The sequence below is a fragment of the Podarcis erhardii genome (assembly GCF_964252035.2).
Source record: "Podarcis erhardii genome assembly, chromosome: 9".
NCBI classification, from domain to species: Eukaryota; Metazoa; Chordata; class Lepidosauria; order Squamata; family Lacertidae; genus Podarcis; species Podarcis erhardii.
In genome coordinates this window covers 79384045-79399403 of record NC_138512.1, presented here as the reverse complement: position 1 = coordinate 79399403, position 15359 = coordinate 79384045, and the positions used below count along the sequence as shown (strand labels likewise).

Sequence of the window (15359 nt, the reverse complement as noted above, 5' to 3'; positions counted from 1 at the left end):
CCTTCCCCAATACTAGCACTATTGCCAAAGAGTAATGGGTAACAGAGCAGGGAAAGAGAACCCAGATCCAGGACGAGACATTCAAGTCAGCAACCTCAATAAATGGGGAGAGGGAAGGGGGTGGGTGGGGGGCAGGGGAACGATTCTAAATAAATGAAAGCAGAAAAATTCCATGACATGCCTCAGTTGCTTTTCAGAAATACGAGTCGGGCTGCCCCCTCATTTTCACATATCCAGTTCAATTTCTGTTCTGCTTCATCCCAGGGACTTAAGGGCTTCTTCCACCATCCAATTGCCATGAAATGCAACCTCAGGCAGCAGACATTGACACCAAAGTAAGGCTGAAGTCCTGAGCCATTTTACCTGGGAGTGAGCCCCGGTGAATTCAATAGGGTCTACTTCTGAGCAGACACGGTTCGGCTTGTGCCGTAAGTCTTAGAGGGCACTGACTTATACCGAGTCCATGTTTCTCAGTGCGGTCTGTACAGACGGGCAGCCACCATGCCAGGATTTCAGGCAAGCATCGCTGACAGCCCTAATGGGAGAAGGTCATTGGAGATGGAACCTGATATCTTCTTCTGGCAAGGCAGATGCTCTGCCAATCAGCTACGGCCCTTACACCCAAGCAAACATGCTGAGGATCTGGTTCCATATTCTAAAAAGATCTGTGGAGCATAGGGTTGCCATATTTCAAAAAGTGAAAAGCCAGACACAAAGGTTGTTGAGGTTTCTTGTCTAAAGAGAAGTTTTTCACCTATATTTTTTATGAAAAACACCAAAAAAATCAACACGTCTGATAAGGGCTGCTAATGTTGTTGTTTAGTCATGTCCGACTCTTCGTGACCCCCTGGACCAGAGCACGCCAGGCCCTCCTGTCTTCCACTGCCTCCCACAGTTTGGTCAAACTCATGTTGGTCACTTTGAGAACACTGTCCAACCATCTCGTCCTCTGTCATCCCCTTCTCCTTGTGCCCTCCATCTTTCTTTCATCCTTGTGCCCTCCATCTTTCTTTCATCAGCGTCTTTTTCCAGGGAGTCTTCTCTTCTCGTGAGGTGGCCAAAGTCTTGGAGCCTCAGCTTCAGGATCTGTCCTTCCAGGGAGCACTCAGGGCTGATTTCCTTCAGAATGGAGAGGTTGGATCTTCTTGCAGTCCATGGGACTCTCAAGAGTCTCCTCCAGCACCAGAATTCAAAAGCATCAATTCTTCGGCGATCAGCCTTCTTTATGGTCATAAGCCCGGGTGTTCCTGTACATTTTAGCCGCTTTTCAAAAATTCCACCTAGATGCCATTTTCGATGGATGAAATGGCAGTCCTAGGGGAGTGGGATCGACAATTAATGAAGCGGAGATTTTCCTGCGGTTTTGTCAAGCATCACACTGAGGCCACGAAGGACCTGCATGAGTCAACTGGTTGGCTTTAGAAATGGATTAGGTCACCAGTGGCTGCTAACCACGATGGCTGGCTTGCACCACCAACACTGTCCAAGGTGGCATGCTTCTGAGCTGCTGGGAGCTGCAGGAGGGAAGATCTGCTCTTGTGCTCAGATCCTGATTAGGGGTTCTCCATAAGGGGCGTCTAGCTGGCCACTGTAAGAACAGGGGGCTGGACTAGATGGGCCTCTTTGGCCTGGCCCACTCGGCCTCTTTTATTGTTCCGACGCTCTTATTTGTGGCATTGTCTTGTTTTGGCCAAAATATATGGGTTATGCACAGATTGGAAACAAGCCAGGATATCCGGCTTGAATTTTCTGCAGGATCCAAGCAGTAATGAATGAGGGTTTGCCAAGGGTAAGATCTGTTCGCCAGCAGAATGTGCTCCCTTGGAAGACTGACTCTCCTTCCTTGGAGGTTTCTAAGCAGCTATTGGATAGACATCTGTCAGGGATGTTTCAGTTGCGATTTGTGATGGCCTGGGACTCTGGCTCAGACTCGGAACCAGAGGAGTCTCAGTCTTCACCAGATTCTCTGCCTCAGGCAACATCTGAACCAAGTCTGGGGCCTGATCCTGAAGAGCCCCAGTCTGCACAGGTTCCCCTGCAACAAACACCAGTTGGACCGAGTCAGGGTCCTGAGTCTGCCCTGGCTCCAGATGCAGGGATGACCTCGTTGCCTCCAGCTGGGCCATCACTTAGAGCTGCTCCACTACCTGTTGGGTCAGGGGAGGCTGAGGCGGCCCCTGGGTCTAGTAACCCACCAGTGTCTCCCGAGATGCAGAGACTGAGGTCTGAGAGAAGGAGAGACCTGAGTACTCGCAGGAGGAGTGCTTGTCTGCGGGCGAGACAGGGAGGTGAGTTGCTGGGGGATCAGGACCGGCTGTTACCCTGACAAAGATAAAAGGCTGTTGGACTCTGCCCCAGGTTGTGGGAGCAACATTGCTGTATGCCAGATCCTGCCTGAGATCCAATACCTATTCTTGCCTGGTTTCCTGCCTCGTGTCCTGCCTTGGCCCTGTCGGACTGATTCTGGACTGGTCCTGGACCGCGTTTCACGGGTTACCCCCAGGCCCAGCACACGATTCCTGCCTTGCAGGGGGTTGGACTGGATGACCCTGGGGGTACCCCCAACACTACAATTCCATGCATAACTTCCCCAATACCACTGTGCGCAGAAATGGATGCACACTGAAAAGGACATCAGGATAGGTGCCCAGCAGCCTCACCCCAACAACAACACCTTCGCTGGCTGCTTTGGGTTCATCTGGGAAGCTCATCAGATAAGGGAGGCTGGGCTTCACCTGGCAGCTAATGAGTTAGGGCCGCATTCCTGGGCAGCTAATGTGTCCAGGATGACAGGGGAATAAAAACATGGGGAGTCTGCCACATTGCCGGGGAGAGCTGAGCCCTGCAAGGAACCAGCCTCCCAAAAGGATCTGACCATTTGTCACCTCATTTGCCTGGCCACCTCGGCTTCTCTTCTCCAGGCCAAGCAGGTATGTTTTTAATATCCCAGCCACAGAATTTGTTATGTGTGGGACCAGGGCAAATGGGTCGTTTTTCTTATCGGGGTTTGTGTTGGACATCTCGCGGCACCGCATGAATTATTCCGGCGCTTAAAAACGGAGGTACTTGGGAACTTTGCCCCGTACCAAGCTGGGCAGGTGGAATGTAGCTAGGACTGGCCTGGGGGTGGGGAGGAAACTCTGCCGTCCAGATTAATGAGGCGGCAGCCCCTTCCTCCACATTTAGGCCTCGGGAGGGGGCAGAGAAAGCTCCTTTCAAGCCCCAGGAACGAGCAACGCAGCCGGCGTGACTCTCCATAAAGCATCCTGCTCCATCTTTAAGCGATTCAAGCTGGGAACACTTTCCAGGAGACTCTCCACACTGAGCACCGAGAAGGAGTTGGGCTCCCAAGCAAGCTGCTTTCTTGTTATGCTTCTCTTAGAGACGCCTATGACCCAACAGAGTCCCTTCCAAGCCTAGAATTCTAGGACTGCCTATTGAGAAATAGCACCTTGAACTGGAGACCGGGGCAAAAGTGGACTCAGAAAAACAAAGCCAGTGTTCATGGCAGGCTGAAAAGGGTCCCTCACCCCTGCTATAAAGAGATGCTCGTTTGGTTGAGATACCTGCATTTCAGGGGGTTGGACTAGAAGACCCTCGGTGTCCCTTCCACCTCTATGATTCTATGACTTTGGACATGGAGTGTGCGTGCATTTCATCATCTCACCAACTCCCTGTGGTTCTTACCGGGAAGGCGTAGATGAAGATCCCCAGGAAGAGCAGCACAATGAAGATTAAGAGGAAGACGAGGAAGACCCACTTGAACCGCCTCCACAGGATATACTTCAGAGTCTTGTAGGGGGAGGTAAACCACAGGAAGGAGGTCTCTGGGCGCCTGCAGACAAAGAGAGACACAGCTTGGCCCAGAAATCCTGGAAGCGGTGCCAGGATGGGCCAGATACCCTTCAGAAGGGCAGTGCCCTTGGACAGAGACATCCCCCGGCGCTCATGTGGGTAATCGCAGCAGGTGAGACAGGGCAGGGTTGAGATGGAAGGTCGAGGCGACCACAGGCTTTTCAGAAGCCCACAGAGACAGGCATGGGCAGGACCAGGGTGAAGACCTCCGCCTGTCTCCTTCACTGTAAAATTACTCTGCACTAAGGTCTTCTGATGGGATGTGGGTGGCGCATGGGACGTGGGTGGCACTATGGGTTAAACCACAGAGCCTAGGACTTGCCGATCAGAAGGTTGGCGGTTCGAATCCCCGCGACGGGGTGAGCTCCCGTTGCTCGGTCCCTGCTCCTGCCAACCTAACAGTTCGAAAGCACGTCAAGTGCAAGTAGCTAAATAGGTACCGCTCTGGCAGGAAGGTAAACGGCGTTTCCGTGCACTGCTTTGGTTCGCCAGAAGCAGCTTGGTAATGCTGGCCACATGACCCGGAAGCTGTACGCCGGCTCCCTTGGCCTATAGAGCAAGATGAGCGTGCAAACCCAGAGTCATCCGTGACTGGACCTAACGGTCAGGGGTACCTTTACCTTTACCTTAAGGTCTTCTGAGGTCTTCTAAAGTCTCACGCTACCCAGAACCTGTGGGCTGTCTCCCTAACTATACCGCCACACGATAGGGCCATGCAAGAGATGGGATGATGCAATAGAAGGGGTGTTGCAATGGGATAAAACAACAGACTGCAATACCAACGCAAGGAGTGCCCTGTTGCACGGCATGGCATTTCCCCCAAACCCACTTCCCAATGTTTGCTTCAGCATGGACTGAGGAAGCACAGGCGCAGAGTCCCTTTTTGCACCCAAGGCGACTGTGAACTCCTCTTACTTTGGGTCTTCCAGCTTGGGATTCATGTTTGGTTCATCCCGGCCTAATCCAGCTGGCCTCTCGTCATGCTCTTGCTCACTGATGATCTCCAGGGTCATTTCCAACTTTCCCTGTATGGGAGAAAAGGGGGATTTCGAGGACTGAGATGCAAAGACCATAACACTGATCTGAGGAGACCGAGGGGAGGAGACACCCTTCTATGCCTGAGACCCTGGAGCGCCAGGGCCAGTCAGGGCAGAGAACCCTGGCTGGATAGACAAAGGGTTGTATCCAACGTTAGTCCTACTCAGCACAGACCCACTGATATTAATAGACAGAACTAATTTCCTGCCCCTTGATTTTAATGGTTCTGCTCTAGGTAGGACTGAGTTAGATGTAGCCCAAGGAGTCTAATTTTCCCGGAATATTTAGGTACATTTCTGATTCAGGATGATGTAAAGGCCCAGAACGGCCACCCCAGAAAACCTCTGTGGTGCTTAGCTTCCTTTTTAGTTGCCGCTTTGTTAGTAGCGACTTCAAGATTGCAATTCCTTTACTGACGATTTGTTCATTGTTTTCTATGATTTACGTCGTACTTGCGGCATTCAGTTCTGTTATGGTTATTTCTTGTTTGTAAGGCGCTTTGGGATTCATTTGGATGAAAAGAAGCATAGAAATACAACTTAATTCATCAAATCCCACAATTTATCTATGCACTGTGTGTGTGAAGAAGCATTTTCTTTTGTCTGCCCAGAAACGTCCAACGTTCAGCTTTCCCGGGCAACTCTGTTTGGTTCTAGCGTTCGGCATCTTCCTATCTGCTTTCATTACAACTTGTAAAATCTTCTTCAACCACATCCCCACTTTTCTCTAAGCTAAAAATATGCAAATGCAACCTTTCCTCCACCCCCTTGAACTTTTCTGAACCTCCATCAATTCTAGAACTGCACACTGTATTCTGAACGAGGTCACATTGTAGATTTGTATAATGATTTGCATATCTGAGACTGGCAGGCTTGTTTTCTAAGGCCTTTCCAAATGATCCCTAAACATGGAATTTTCCTTTTTCACAGCTGCTGTACGCTAGGAAGACATTTTCACTGAGTGATCTGCCACGATCCCAAGGTCTCTTTCCTGGCCTGTTCCCACAAGCTCACACCCCACAGCCATGGCCCAGATCCTGCCACCCCTGCTCGACCCAGAGAAGGCTTTCATTGTGCAATGAGAAGAGATGAACCTTCAAGTTGAACTCCGAACTTCAAGTTGAACTCCGAACTTGAAGCAAGTCATAATTTGGCAGAATATTCAGATTATTTGATATGTATATGTATAATTTGGAATATTTAATGTGATTTGATTGGATTGTTAAAGTGGAAAATTTAATAAAAATGATTTTTAAGAGAAGAGAGGGACCTACTCCGATGGTCTTTTCTCCATTCTCCTCTGCCACGCAAGGCCACCAGCCCTTCACTGTCTTCTGCTCGAAGAGCGAGACCACCCTCTCCGCGGAGTCAAGCAGGTCCACTGTGCACTTCTCGGCTGTCTTGACTGGCTTCAGCATGTGGTTGAGATCCAGCTGGATGGAACCTACAAGGCAGGAAGAAAGGAGGAGCCCAGCGCTGTGAATGAAGCAGGCTGGATAGCTGCAGAGGACTTGGGTTAGGCAAGCTTCTGCCAGCAACAGGGGTGTTATTTGTGGGCAATCTGCCTTGGTGTGGAAGCCAACATCCACCGACTCCATGCATGAAGCATGGTTCCGCACAATATGGACACACAGGTTGCTTTCGCCATCGCCACCCTTGACCAGAAAAGCAGTATGCTGAAGTTACTAGCATGCAGGGGTTTTTGACAGCCCAGCTGCCCACAGTTATAGATGTCACTTATTTGTGACCGAAACAGAGAACAAAGACCTGACTTTCATAAATGCTTTCATTCTGGTCACCTGGAAGGAATGATAGAATTGTAGCATTAGAAGGGGCCCCCAGGAGTCATTCCTGCAATGAAGGAATCACAGATAGAAAAGACTTGACAGGTGGCCACCCAACGTCTGTTTAAACACCTCCAAGAGAGGAGAGTCCACCATCTTGCGAGGAAGTCCATTCCACAGTTGGACAGCTCTCACCATCAGAAAGTTCTTCCTAAAGTTTAGTTAGACTCTCCTTTCTTGTCATTTGAATCCATTTGTTTGTGTCTGGAGCAACAGAAAACAAGCTTCTTCCATGTGGCAGAAAACACATCTTCCATGTGGCAGCCCTTGAGATATTTGAAGATGGCTCTCAGATCTCCTCTTTTCCAGGCTAAGCATACCCACATCCTCATCAGGCTTGGTTTCCAGACCCTTGATCATCTTGGTCACCCTCCTCTGCACATGTTCCAGCTTGTCAATATCCATCTTAAATTGTGGTGCCTAGAACTGGACAATGGACTCCAGGTGTGGTCTGACCAAGACAGGATAGAGTGGGGCTCGGACTTCCCTTGATCTGGACACTGGACTCCTGTGGATGCAGCCTAGAACAGCATTAGCATTTTTTTTTTTATTTGCTGCTGCTACATCACACTGTGGACTCATGGCAATTTGTGGTCTACTAAGAATCCACACTGGCGGCAGATGATTGGAGGAATGGCAATTTGCAAGGCCGATGTTGAATGGTTGTACCGAACGCCTTGGGAGTCTAATGTTTTGGCTCCCGAACGCCGCAAACCCAGAAGTGAGTGTTTTGGTGTGCGAATGTTCTTTGGAACCCGAACGTTCGATGCAGCGTGCCTTGGTTTCCAAATGTTTTGGACGTCGAACGGTCTTCTGGAACAGATTCTGTTCGACTTCTGAGATACCACTGTATGGGGTCACTCAATGCCACTGGAAGGCAATACTTGTGAACAGAAGAGAAGCCTTTCCTCTTTGGAAGAGTAAGGAACACCTACTCAGCCTTGCTGGGCATGCGCCAGTGTTGGGAAGAACAGAAAATGAGTTCAACCATCTCTCAAAAGGAGACTGTCTGGGTCTGGTTTATGGGCTCCCGCACAAGTCACAGCTGCCAGACAGCTGCCAGTTTGATCAGTTCCATATTGTGGCTGCCAACCAGTGGCAGGTCACCTATGCACAGTGGTTCACCTGTACACAGGATCGGGAAATTCTCCTGCATTTAAATTCTGGGCTTCGTTCCAACTGCTCAAAGCACGCCAATTTGCTCCAGCTTTCAATGTTCCTCTTGGTTTTTGCACGGGCCTCCATGCCCAATGCTGCTTCTTTGCAATACCGATGTCTTGGCACAGGGAAAAATCCTGATGCCACATCAAGTTTCCTTTCTGTGCTTCCTTTCAATGCATGCGCAATCAAAGAGTCCAGGGGGAAACTATGCCTGGCTGTGCACCCGCCAATCCCAAAACTAATTTTTGGAAATGCTACAAGTTAAGCGACGAGGACAGCAGAGTGAAATGCGGGGCAAAGAGTCCAGAGACAGCCCAAAGGGGGGGGGGGAGACGTTTGCCACTCACCCAAGTAGTCATCAAAAGAGAACTTGTCGTTGTCCCAGATCTGAAGGACCAGCTGCGGACGAACTTTGTTCTCTGTCTTGTCCAGGCTCCAGAAATGCTCCTGCATTCATACAAACATGGGAAGACAGGAAATGCTCCGTTAGAAGGATGAATATTCTGGTTTCTTTCATTTTATCAGCTAAACTGAAGGCTACGTTTGAATGTTTGGCATCCACCAATATCAAGAATCCCAGCATTTAAACATGGCGGCAGCATTTTGATGGATCAAGAGGTGAACTCTAAGAAGCTGCCATTAGGAGTTGAGCATGAATTACAGCAGGCAGAGTGGGCATCAGCCCCCATCTGAATCAATCGCCCCTCCCCCATCACCTTTATTTATTTATCACCAAAACATCCCAGGGAAGGATCCAGAAATAACACATTCAAAACAAGTGCAGACAATGTTGAAACAAAGCCACAAAACTAACCAGTAGATATAGACTAATCGAGGCCGGGCTGGGCACATTTATTTAATTTCCATCTTTTAATCCGGATGCAGAATTAATATTTTCTCAGCACAGAATTTTTTAAAAAATTATTGAGGTAGGGCATGGCATCAGTGGCGAATCACAGAAGCACAGAATTACAGAGCTTGAAGAGACCCAAAGGGGCATCTCGTTTAACCCCCTGCGATGAACTCACTGTTCAACTGGTTTGCACCAGCCATTGTATGAAAGAAAGCCTTCTGACCACATGGCTTTGGGCTTCACCCAGAGGAGGTGGATCAAAGAGCTCTTCTTTCTTTGGTCTTTCCGAAATTTAGCATGTTGCAGAACATGTGTTGGGCTTAGATGTTCTGCAGCCCATTATTGCAGGCAGAGGGCCCTCAGAGGGCCCTGGTCATAAGAACGTGAGAAGAGGATGCTGGATCAGGCCAATGGCCAGGGCCATCTTTACCCGGGGGTGCAAGGGGTGCGGGGCACCCGGGTGCTGAATGCTGGGGAGCGCCAGGTGCCCGCCACTGAAGCCACACGAGCCTTTAACTATCTACCTGTTATGATATTATAAATTATTTTGGTTTTTTAAAAATAATCTTTATTAATTTAAATTACACACTTATAGAAAGAATTTGCAAAGCATTTACAATTTCATACTACAAAAAGAAAATCAAAGAAAAAACAATTAAGAAAAAAGAAAAGAAAATATAGAAAAAAGAAAGAAGAAAAAGCAAATTTACGTACATAAAAAAACCTTAATCTTCCTAAATAATACTTAATTAAACACTTAAATAAAAAAGACTTCTGACAAAACTCGTTTAAACATGGTTTTGTCAAACTCGTTTTGTCAGATATAATAAATAATTTTGATCAAGCTAGAAAAACAAAATACATATATACCTAGGTATTACCGAAATGTATACCTACCGTTTCACTTTCGACTTTGTGCGCTCATTTAGCAAAGACGCGCCACACCAGCGGCGGCGCTTGTCATTCCCAGCGGTGGTGCTTGTCAGACTCAGTGACGGCGCTCACAACTAAATTTGGGGGCGCTGGTTGGGTTGTTGCACCCTGGCAGTGCATATGCTAAAGACTTGCCTGCCAATGGCCCAACTGGTCCAGCAGCCTCTCCTCACAGTGGCATAGCAGGTGCGTCAAAAGGACTTGCATGCAGAATCTGAACAGAAGAACATTCTCCTCTCTTGTTGTTCCCAGCAAATCCACTTCCGCCCTGCAAAAAGAGGTGGTGCTGCGGGCTTCACGCCCCCTCCGCGCAATTGAAGGACTCCCCAGCCACGTCACCCCCTGGCTGGCCAATCGGCCTGCCCTATTTAAGGCAGGACGCAGCCGGGGATCTCCCTCTTTTGCCGCCTACCAGCTGTTCCTGTTTCCCACCTGTTTCCTGTTTCCGGTTAGGCACTGGTATTGCTCTGTAGATGGACGAGGGGAGGAAGCGCCATCACCTGTTCCACATATTGAAGGGTAGTCCGATAAAGGATTCCGGGGGGCATGGCCCTGTCCGAAGCCTGAGGAGGTTAGGGTCTAAGGCACGCCCCACATTGGTGACCCCGGGGGAATTCCTAGTTGATGTGTATCAGCAGCACTCCCCCTACTGGTGGTTAACCCTTCCCAGACTAATGGACCAATGCCTAAGCCAATACCGCTCATAACCTGTAACCAATAAAGTTGTGGCCTTATTTAGCCCATTAACCTTAATAATTGTGTCATGTGTCTTTATTTCCACTGGGGGGGGCAGGAACTCGCCACGCAACAGGCATACAAAAAGCCGCTTTCAGCTGTGGAGGCAGAGCAGAGCATTCCTGGCCAGTAACGGTTGATAGCCCTCCATGAATTTGTCTCATGTTCCCGAAAGCCAACCCTGCATCCTGTGGGAGGGAGTTCCATAGTTTAACTCTGTGCTGTGTGATGAAGGATTTCACTTTGGGGTCAGTGGGGTCCACGCGCTCTGCTTGACTTGGTACTATCGGCACTGGGACGTCCAGGAGAGAGTGAACATGAAGGAGGAACCCAACCTGATCGTTGCGGGACACCGGTTCCTTCTCCAGTGGGGTGGTTTGCCCATCTCTGTGGGAGCTTTTACACCAGCTGGGCAGCCTCCAGAGCACCTTGCCAAATTGGACAGGGCCCCTGAGGCTACGGGGCACGGATAACTGGGTAGCAGCCTGCGAGGAGGTCAGGGTGGAAGAACTAGCCTCTCCACTGCCAAGGAGGACCGAAATCTCTCTTTTTGCTGGGGGTCGGAATGAAACCAGCTCAAAACAAACATCTGGGAGAACATTCCAAGGAGGCACACAAAGTATCCATCTTCGTAATGAGCTCCCCAGAGGACCAGTGGGGGCCCCATCGCCTCAGACAATGGCGAGAGGAGGCCTCCAGAGCAACATCTGGGGGAAACGGCCTCATGTAGGATTAACCTCAAGGTGTCAGCTTCGAGGCACAATTACAAATACCTCCAAAGTCAAGGTGCGCACCGAAAGAGCTTCCTGGCTCCATTTCTTTCAAGAGGAGGGGGTTTACAAGCCCGGCTTGACGCTTCGGAATAAAATAATGAGGAACGATGATCTGGAGAGAGGGTGGAGCCCAGCAGGGGAACAGAGCAGGCCTGGCAAATCCAGATTGGAATTCCATGTTGGCCACTGATTCAGTCCCAGGGTTCGTTCATGTGCTGGGGCCAGGAGCACCCTTGGGTGGTGGGGGAGCTCATTCACTCTGCCCCCCCCCACGGTTACTCACTATGGGCCCTACTAAAGCAAATAGTCAATTGGTCAACGTCTAAAAGATATCGAGCATCAGAACAACCTGGACACTATAAGGAAATTCTGTCCATTTTCCACCTCTCCATTTTGATTCTCTGGCCCCATATCTGCACAAACATATTATCCCAAAATACTGACGTGCTTTTACACTTGCAAGACTGGATGTTTTGCCATCTTGTGGTACTCGAGGGTCGATTCCAAAAGATCCCGCCTGAGAAACGCCTTTGCCCCTGTGGAGATGGTAGCACCGAAACAGCGGCAGACATCCTCCTGTCTTGTGCCCTCTACAAAGACCTGAGGAATGAGATCCTCACCCCGCTCGCACTAAGCATCTCAGGGCGCTCAACCACTGCCTCAATGTCCTTTCTTCCATCAGATCAAAATGAGCAGATAATAGCAAAGGTCGCCAGGTTCATAGCAGGGCCAATCAGAATAAGGGCCACTAACTGACGGCTGATTCAGGACTTTAAATTGTGCTCTTATTTCAAACTTCCTTATCTGCATATACTGTAATGTTTTACTGTTGCTATGGCCATTGGCTAATGCGAATAATGTTTTATCTTATCTATCACACACACACACACCAGCAGCTCAGGTGACACCTCATGGGAGCTGGGCACTTGACACAAGTGCGCCATCCCAGAGAGGTCTGGCTTGTGCCAGAGATCGCAGACACCAGGTCTCCATGCCTGTTCATCACTCAAGGACATATCCGTTCTCCCACTCTGTGAGACGAAGGCAAATTTCATAGCAGGGGGCATTGGGAAAGGAGCAGAAAACAAGGCCATATCATAATGCCATTATATAAATCTACGGGACGCGGGTGGCGCTGTGGTCTAAACCACTGAGCCTCTTGGGCTTGCCGATCGAATGGTCAGAAGTTCAAATCCCTGCTATGGGGTGAGCTCCCATCACTCTGTCCCAGCTCCTGCCAACCTAGCAGTTCAAAAGCACACCAGTGCAAGTAGATAAATAGGTACCGTTGCGGCGGAAAGGTAAACGGCATTTCCATGTGCTCTTGTTTCCGTCACGGTATCCCGTTGCACCAGAAGCAGTTTAGTCCTGCTGGCCACATGACCTGGAAAGCTGTCTGTGGACAAACACCAGCTCCCTCGGCCTGAAAGCGAGATGAGCGCCGCAACCCCATCGTCGCCTTTGACTGGATTTAACCATCCAGTGGTCATTTACTGTGTGGTGTAGTGGTTAGAGTGGTGGACTCGTAATCTGGTGAACCGGGTTCGCTACCCCGCTCCTCCACCTGCAGCTGCTGGGTGACCTTGGGCCAGTCACACTTCTTTGAAGTCTCTGAGCCCCACTCACCTCACAGAGTGTTTGTTACAGATAGGTAGCCGTGTTGGTCTGCCATAGTCAAAACAAAACAAATTCCTTCCAGTAGCACCTTAAAGACCAACTAAGTCAGTTCTTGGTATGAGCTTTCGTGTGCATGCATCTGAAGAAGTGTGCATGCACACGAAAGCTCATACCAAGAACTGACTTAGTTGGTCTTTAGAGTGTTTGTTGTGGGGGAGGAAGGGACAGGCGAATGTCAGCCGATTTGAGACTCCTTAAAGGGAGTGAAAGGCGGGATATCAAGTCCAAACTCCTCCTCCTACTCTTCTTCTTCTTCTTATCCTTATCTTTACCTATGGTGCCACCACATACAGAATGTTGTGTAAAGCTCTGTTGGCTTCACCTCAAAAAGGATATTGTCCAAAATGACGAAGGGGCTGGAGCAGCTTCCACGTTTGCGACTTTTTAGTTCAGAGAAAAGGTGAGAAAGAGGCAACTTGATAGATTGAAGTTTATAAAATGATGCCTGGCAGGGAGAAAGTGGGAAGAAAAAGGTTTTCTCCCTCTCTCTTAGCACGAGGACTTGCAGACATCCAAGGAAGCTGAAAGCTGGGAGATTTGGGGCAGAAGAAATGAGGGAGGTTGTGGTCTCCCCTTCCTTGGAGGTTTTTGAGAAGAGGCTGGATGGCCATCTGCCATGGATGCTTGAGCTGAGATTCCTGCATTGCAGGGGGTTGGACTGGATGGCCTTCGGGGTTCCTTCCAGTGCTACAATTCTGTGATTCTGTACCTCAGTCCCAGGAAGGCATGGCTGAATAGAAGGAGCCACGAATTGTTTCAAACAATGGAAAAAATATCAAAGAAATTTTGTATGGCGGGGGGAAAGACCAAGGTTGTTGTTGTTTAGTCGTTTAGTCATGTCTGACTCTTTGTGACCCCATGGAAGAGAGCACGCCAGGCCAAGGTACAAGTATGAAATACTCATAGGAGGGAAGGATAGAGGAGGCTTTGTGCTTCCACATATGGAGATGTATTATGAAGCTGCATGTTTGGTGTGGGTAAAAGAGTGCATTAGATTAAAAGATGCAGGTACAGTGGTATCTCTGGTTATGTACTTAATTTGTTCTGGAGGTCTGTTCTTGACCTAAAACTGTTCTTAACCTGAAGCATGACTTTAGCTAACGGGGTCTCCTGCTGCTGCTGATGCATGATTTCTGTTCTCATCCTGAAGCAAAGTTCTTAACCTGAGGTAATATTTTTGGGTTAGCGGACTCTGTAACCTGAAGCGTATGTAACGTGAAATGTATGTAACCTGAAGTACCACTGTATTTTGGATCTGTAGGGATAGGGCAGAAGTAAGAGCTGGACCATAAAGAAGGCTGATCACCGAATAAGTGATGCTTTTGAATTATGGTGCTGGAGGAGACTCTTGGACTGAAAGAAGATCAATCCTATCCATTCTTAAAGAAATCAGCCCTGAGTGCTCACTGGAAGGACAGATTGTGAAGCTGAGGCTCCAATACTTTGGCCACCTCATGAGAAGAGAAGACTCCCTGGAAAAAACCCTGATGTTGGGAAAGATAGAGGGCCCAAGGAGAAGGGGATGTCGGAGGATGAGATGCTGGGACGAAGCTACGAACATGAGTTTGACCAAACTGCGGGAGGCAGTGGGAGACAGGAGTGCCTGGCGTGCTCTAGTCCAGGGGGTCACGAAGAGGCGGACACAACTAAATGACTAAACAACAACAACAACAAAGGATAGGGCCTGAGATTTGGATGTCACGGCTACATGTCCTATCAGAAAACGAAGGGGCGTAGAGGATTCTTCTATCATGTTTATCTAATGTGTGGTCCAGATACAGAGGGCTTGGAAATGTCTTGGATGCATAGCACCCTGAAAGCCCAGATCCATTTTGAGGGCACAGCGCCATCTTTCAGGGAGGCCCCCACCCCATGGGACCTTTTCTTCCGCAGCTGCTTTGCCCAAGACGCCTGGAGGCCTCGCCTGCCACCCCAGCTGGCTCTCTTCATGGCAGGTGCCGCTGCAGCAGAACACTTTTCCATCTGAGGGTTTCGGTTTGAACTTCAAGCCTGTGCCGCTTTGCTTCTCGTCTCCCCCCCCCCCCCCAAAAAAATTCTCTCTTCTTCTTTTTTACGGCCACAAGTAATGAAGCTGGACTTCAAACGGCACATGGCGAGATCAAAACCCACCGGAGAGGAATGCGTCTCCCGCCTCCAGAGCCCAGCTTGTCACTCATTATTTCTACCTTTGCAAAACATTTTACAAGCTGTTTGTTTCCTGCATCCAGCGACGGCTGGCGCATGGGGAGGGGGAATCAATATTGGTGCAGCGGGGGGTGCTTTCTCAGAGGCTTTTTTGGAGAGCCATCGCTTTTGCAGGGGGGTGGGGTGGACCAGGCCACGTTTTCAGCAGCAGACAGAACACAAGACCTGCTCAGGGCAAGATGGGCCAGGGTGGCACGGGCAACCCAGTTAGATGGGCAGGGTACAAATAAAATGTTGTTGTTGTTGTTGTTGTTGTTGTTGTTGTTGAGTCATTTAGTCGTGTCCG

The 15359-nt window shown here is 49.3% G+C and overlaps 1 protein-coding gene across 7 annotated transcripts in view; it reads right to left on the bottom strand.

The window, feature by feature from the left end:
• Window positions 1–15359, bottom strand: part of DYSF (dysferlin) — a 188605-nt gene that overhangs the window by 8628 nt on the left and 164618 nt on the right. For all 7 annotated transcript variants that reach the window (XM_081876592.1, XM_081876594.1, XM_081876596.1 and 4 more), the window contains 4 exons: window positions 8245–8344; window positions 6167–6336; window positions 4771–4880; window positions 3688–3835 (listed from right to left, as the gene is read on the bottom strand). In XM_081876592.1, coding sequence (XP_081732718.1) covers window positions 3688–3835; window positions 4771–4880; window positions 6167–6336; window positions 8245–8344 — 528 coding nt within the window. The remainder of the gene's footprint in view (window positions 1–3687; window positions 3836–4770; window positions 4881–6166; window positions 6337–8244; window positions 8345–15359) is intronic.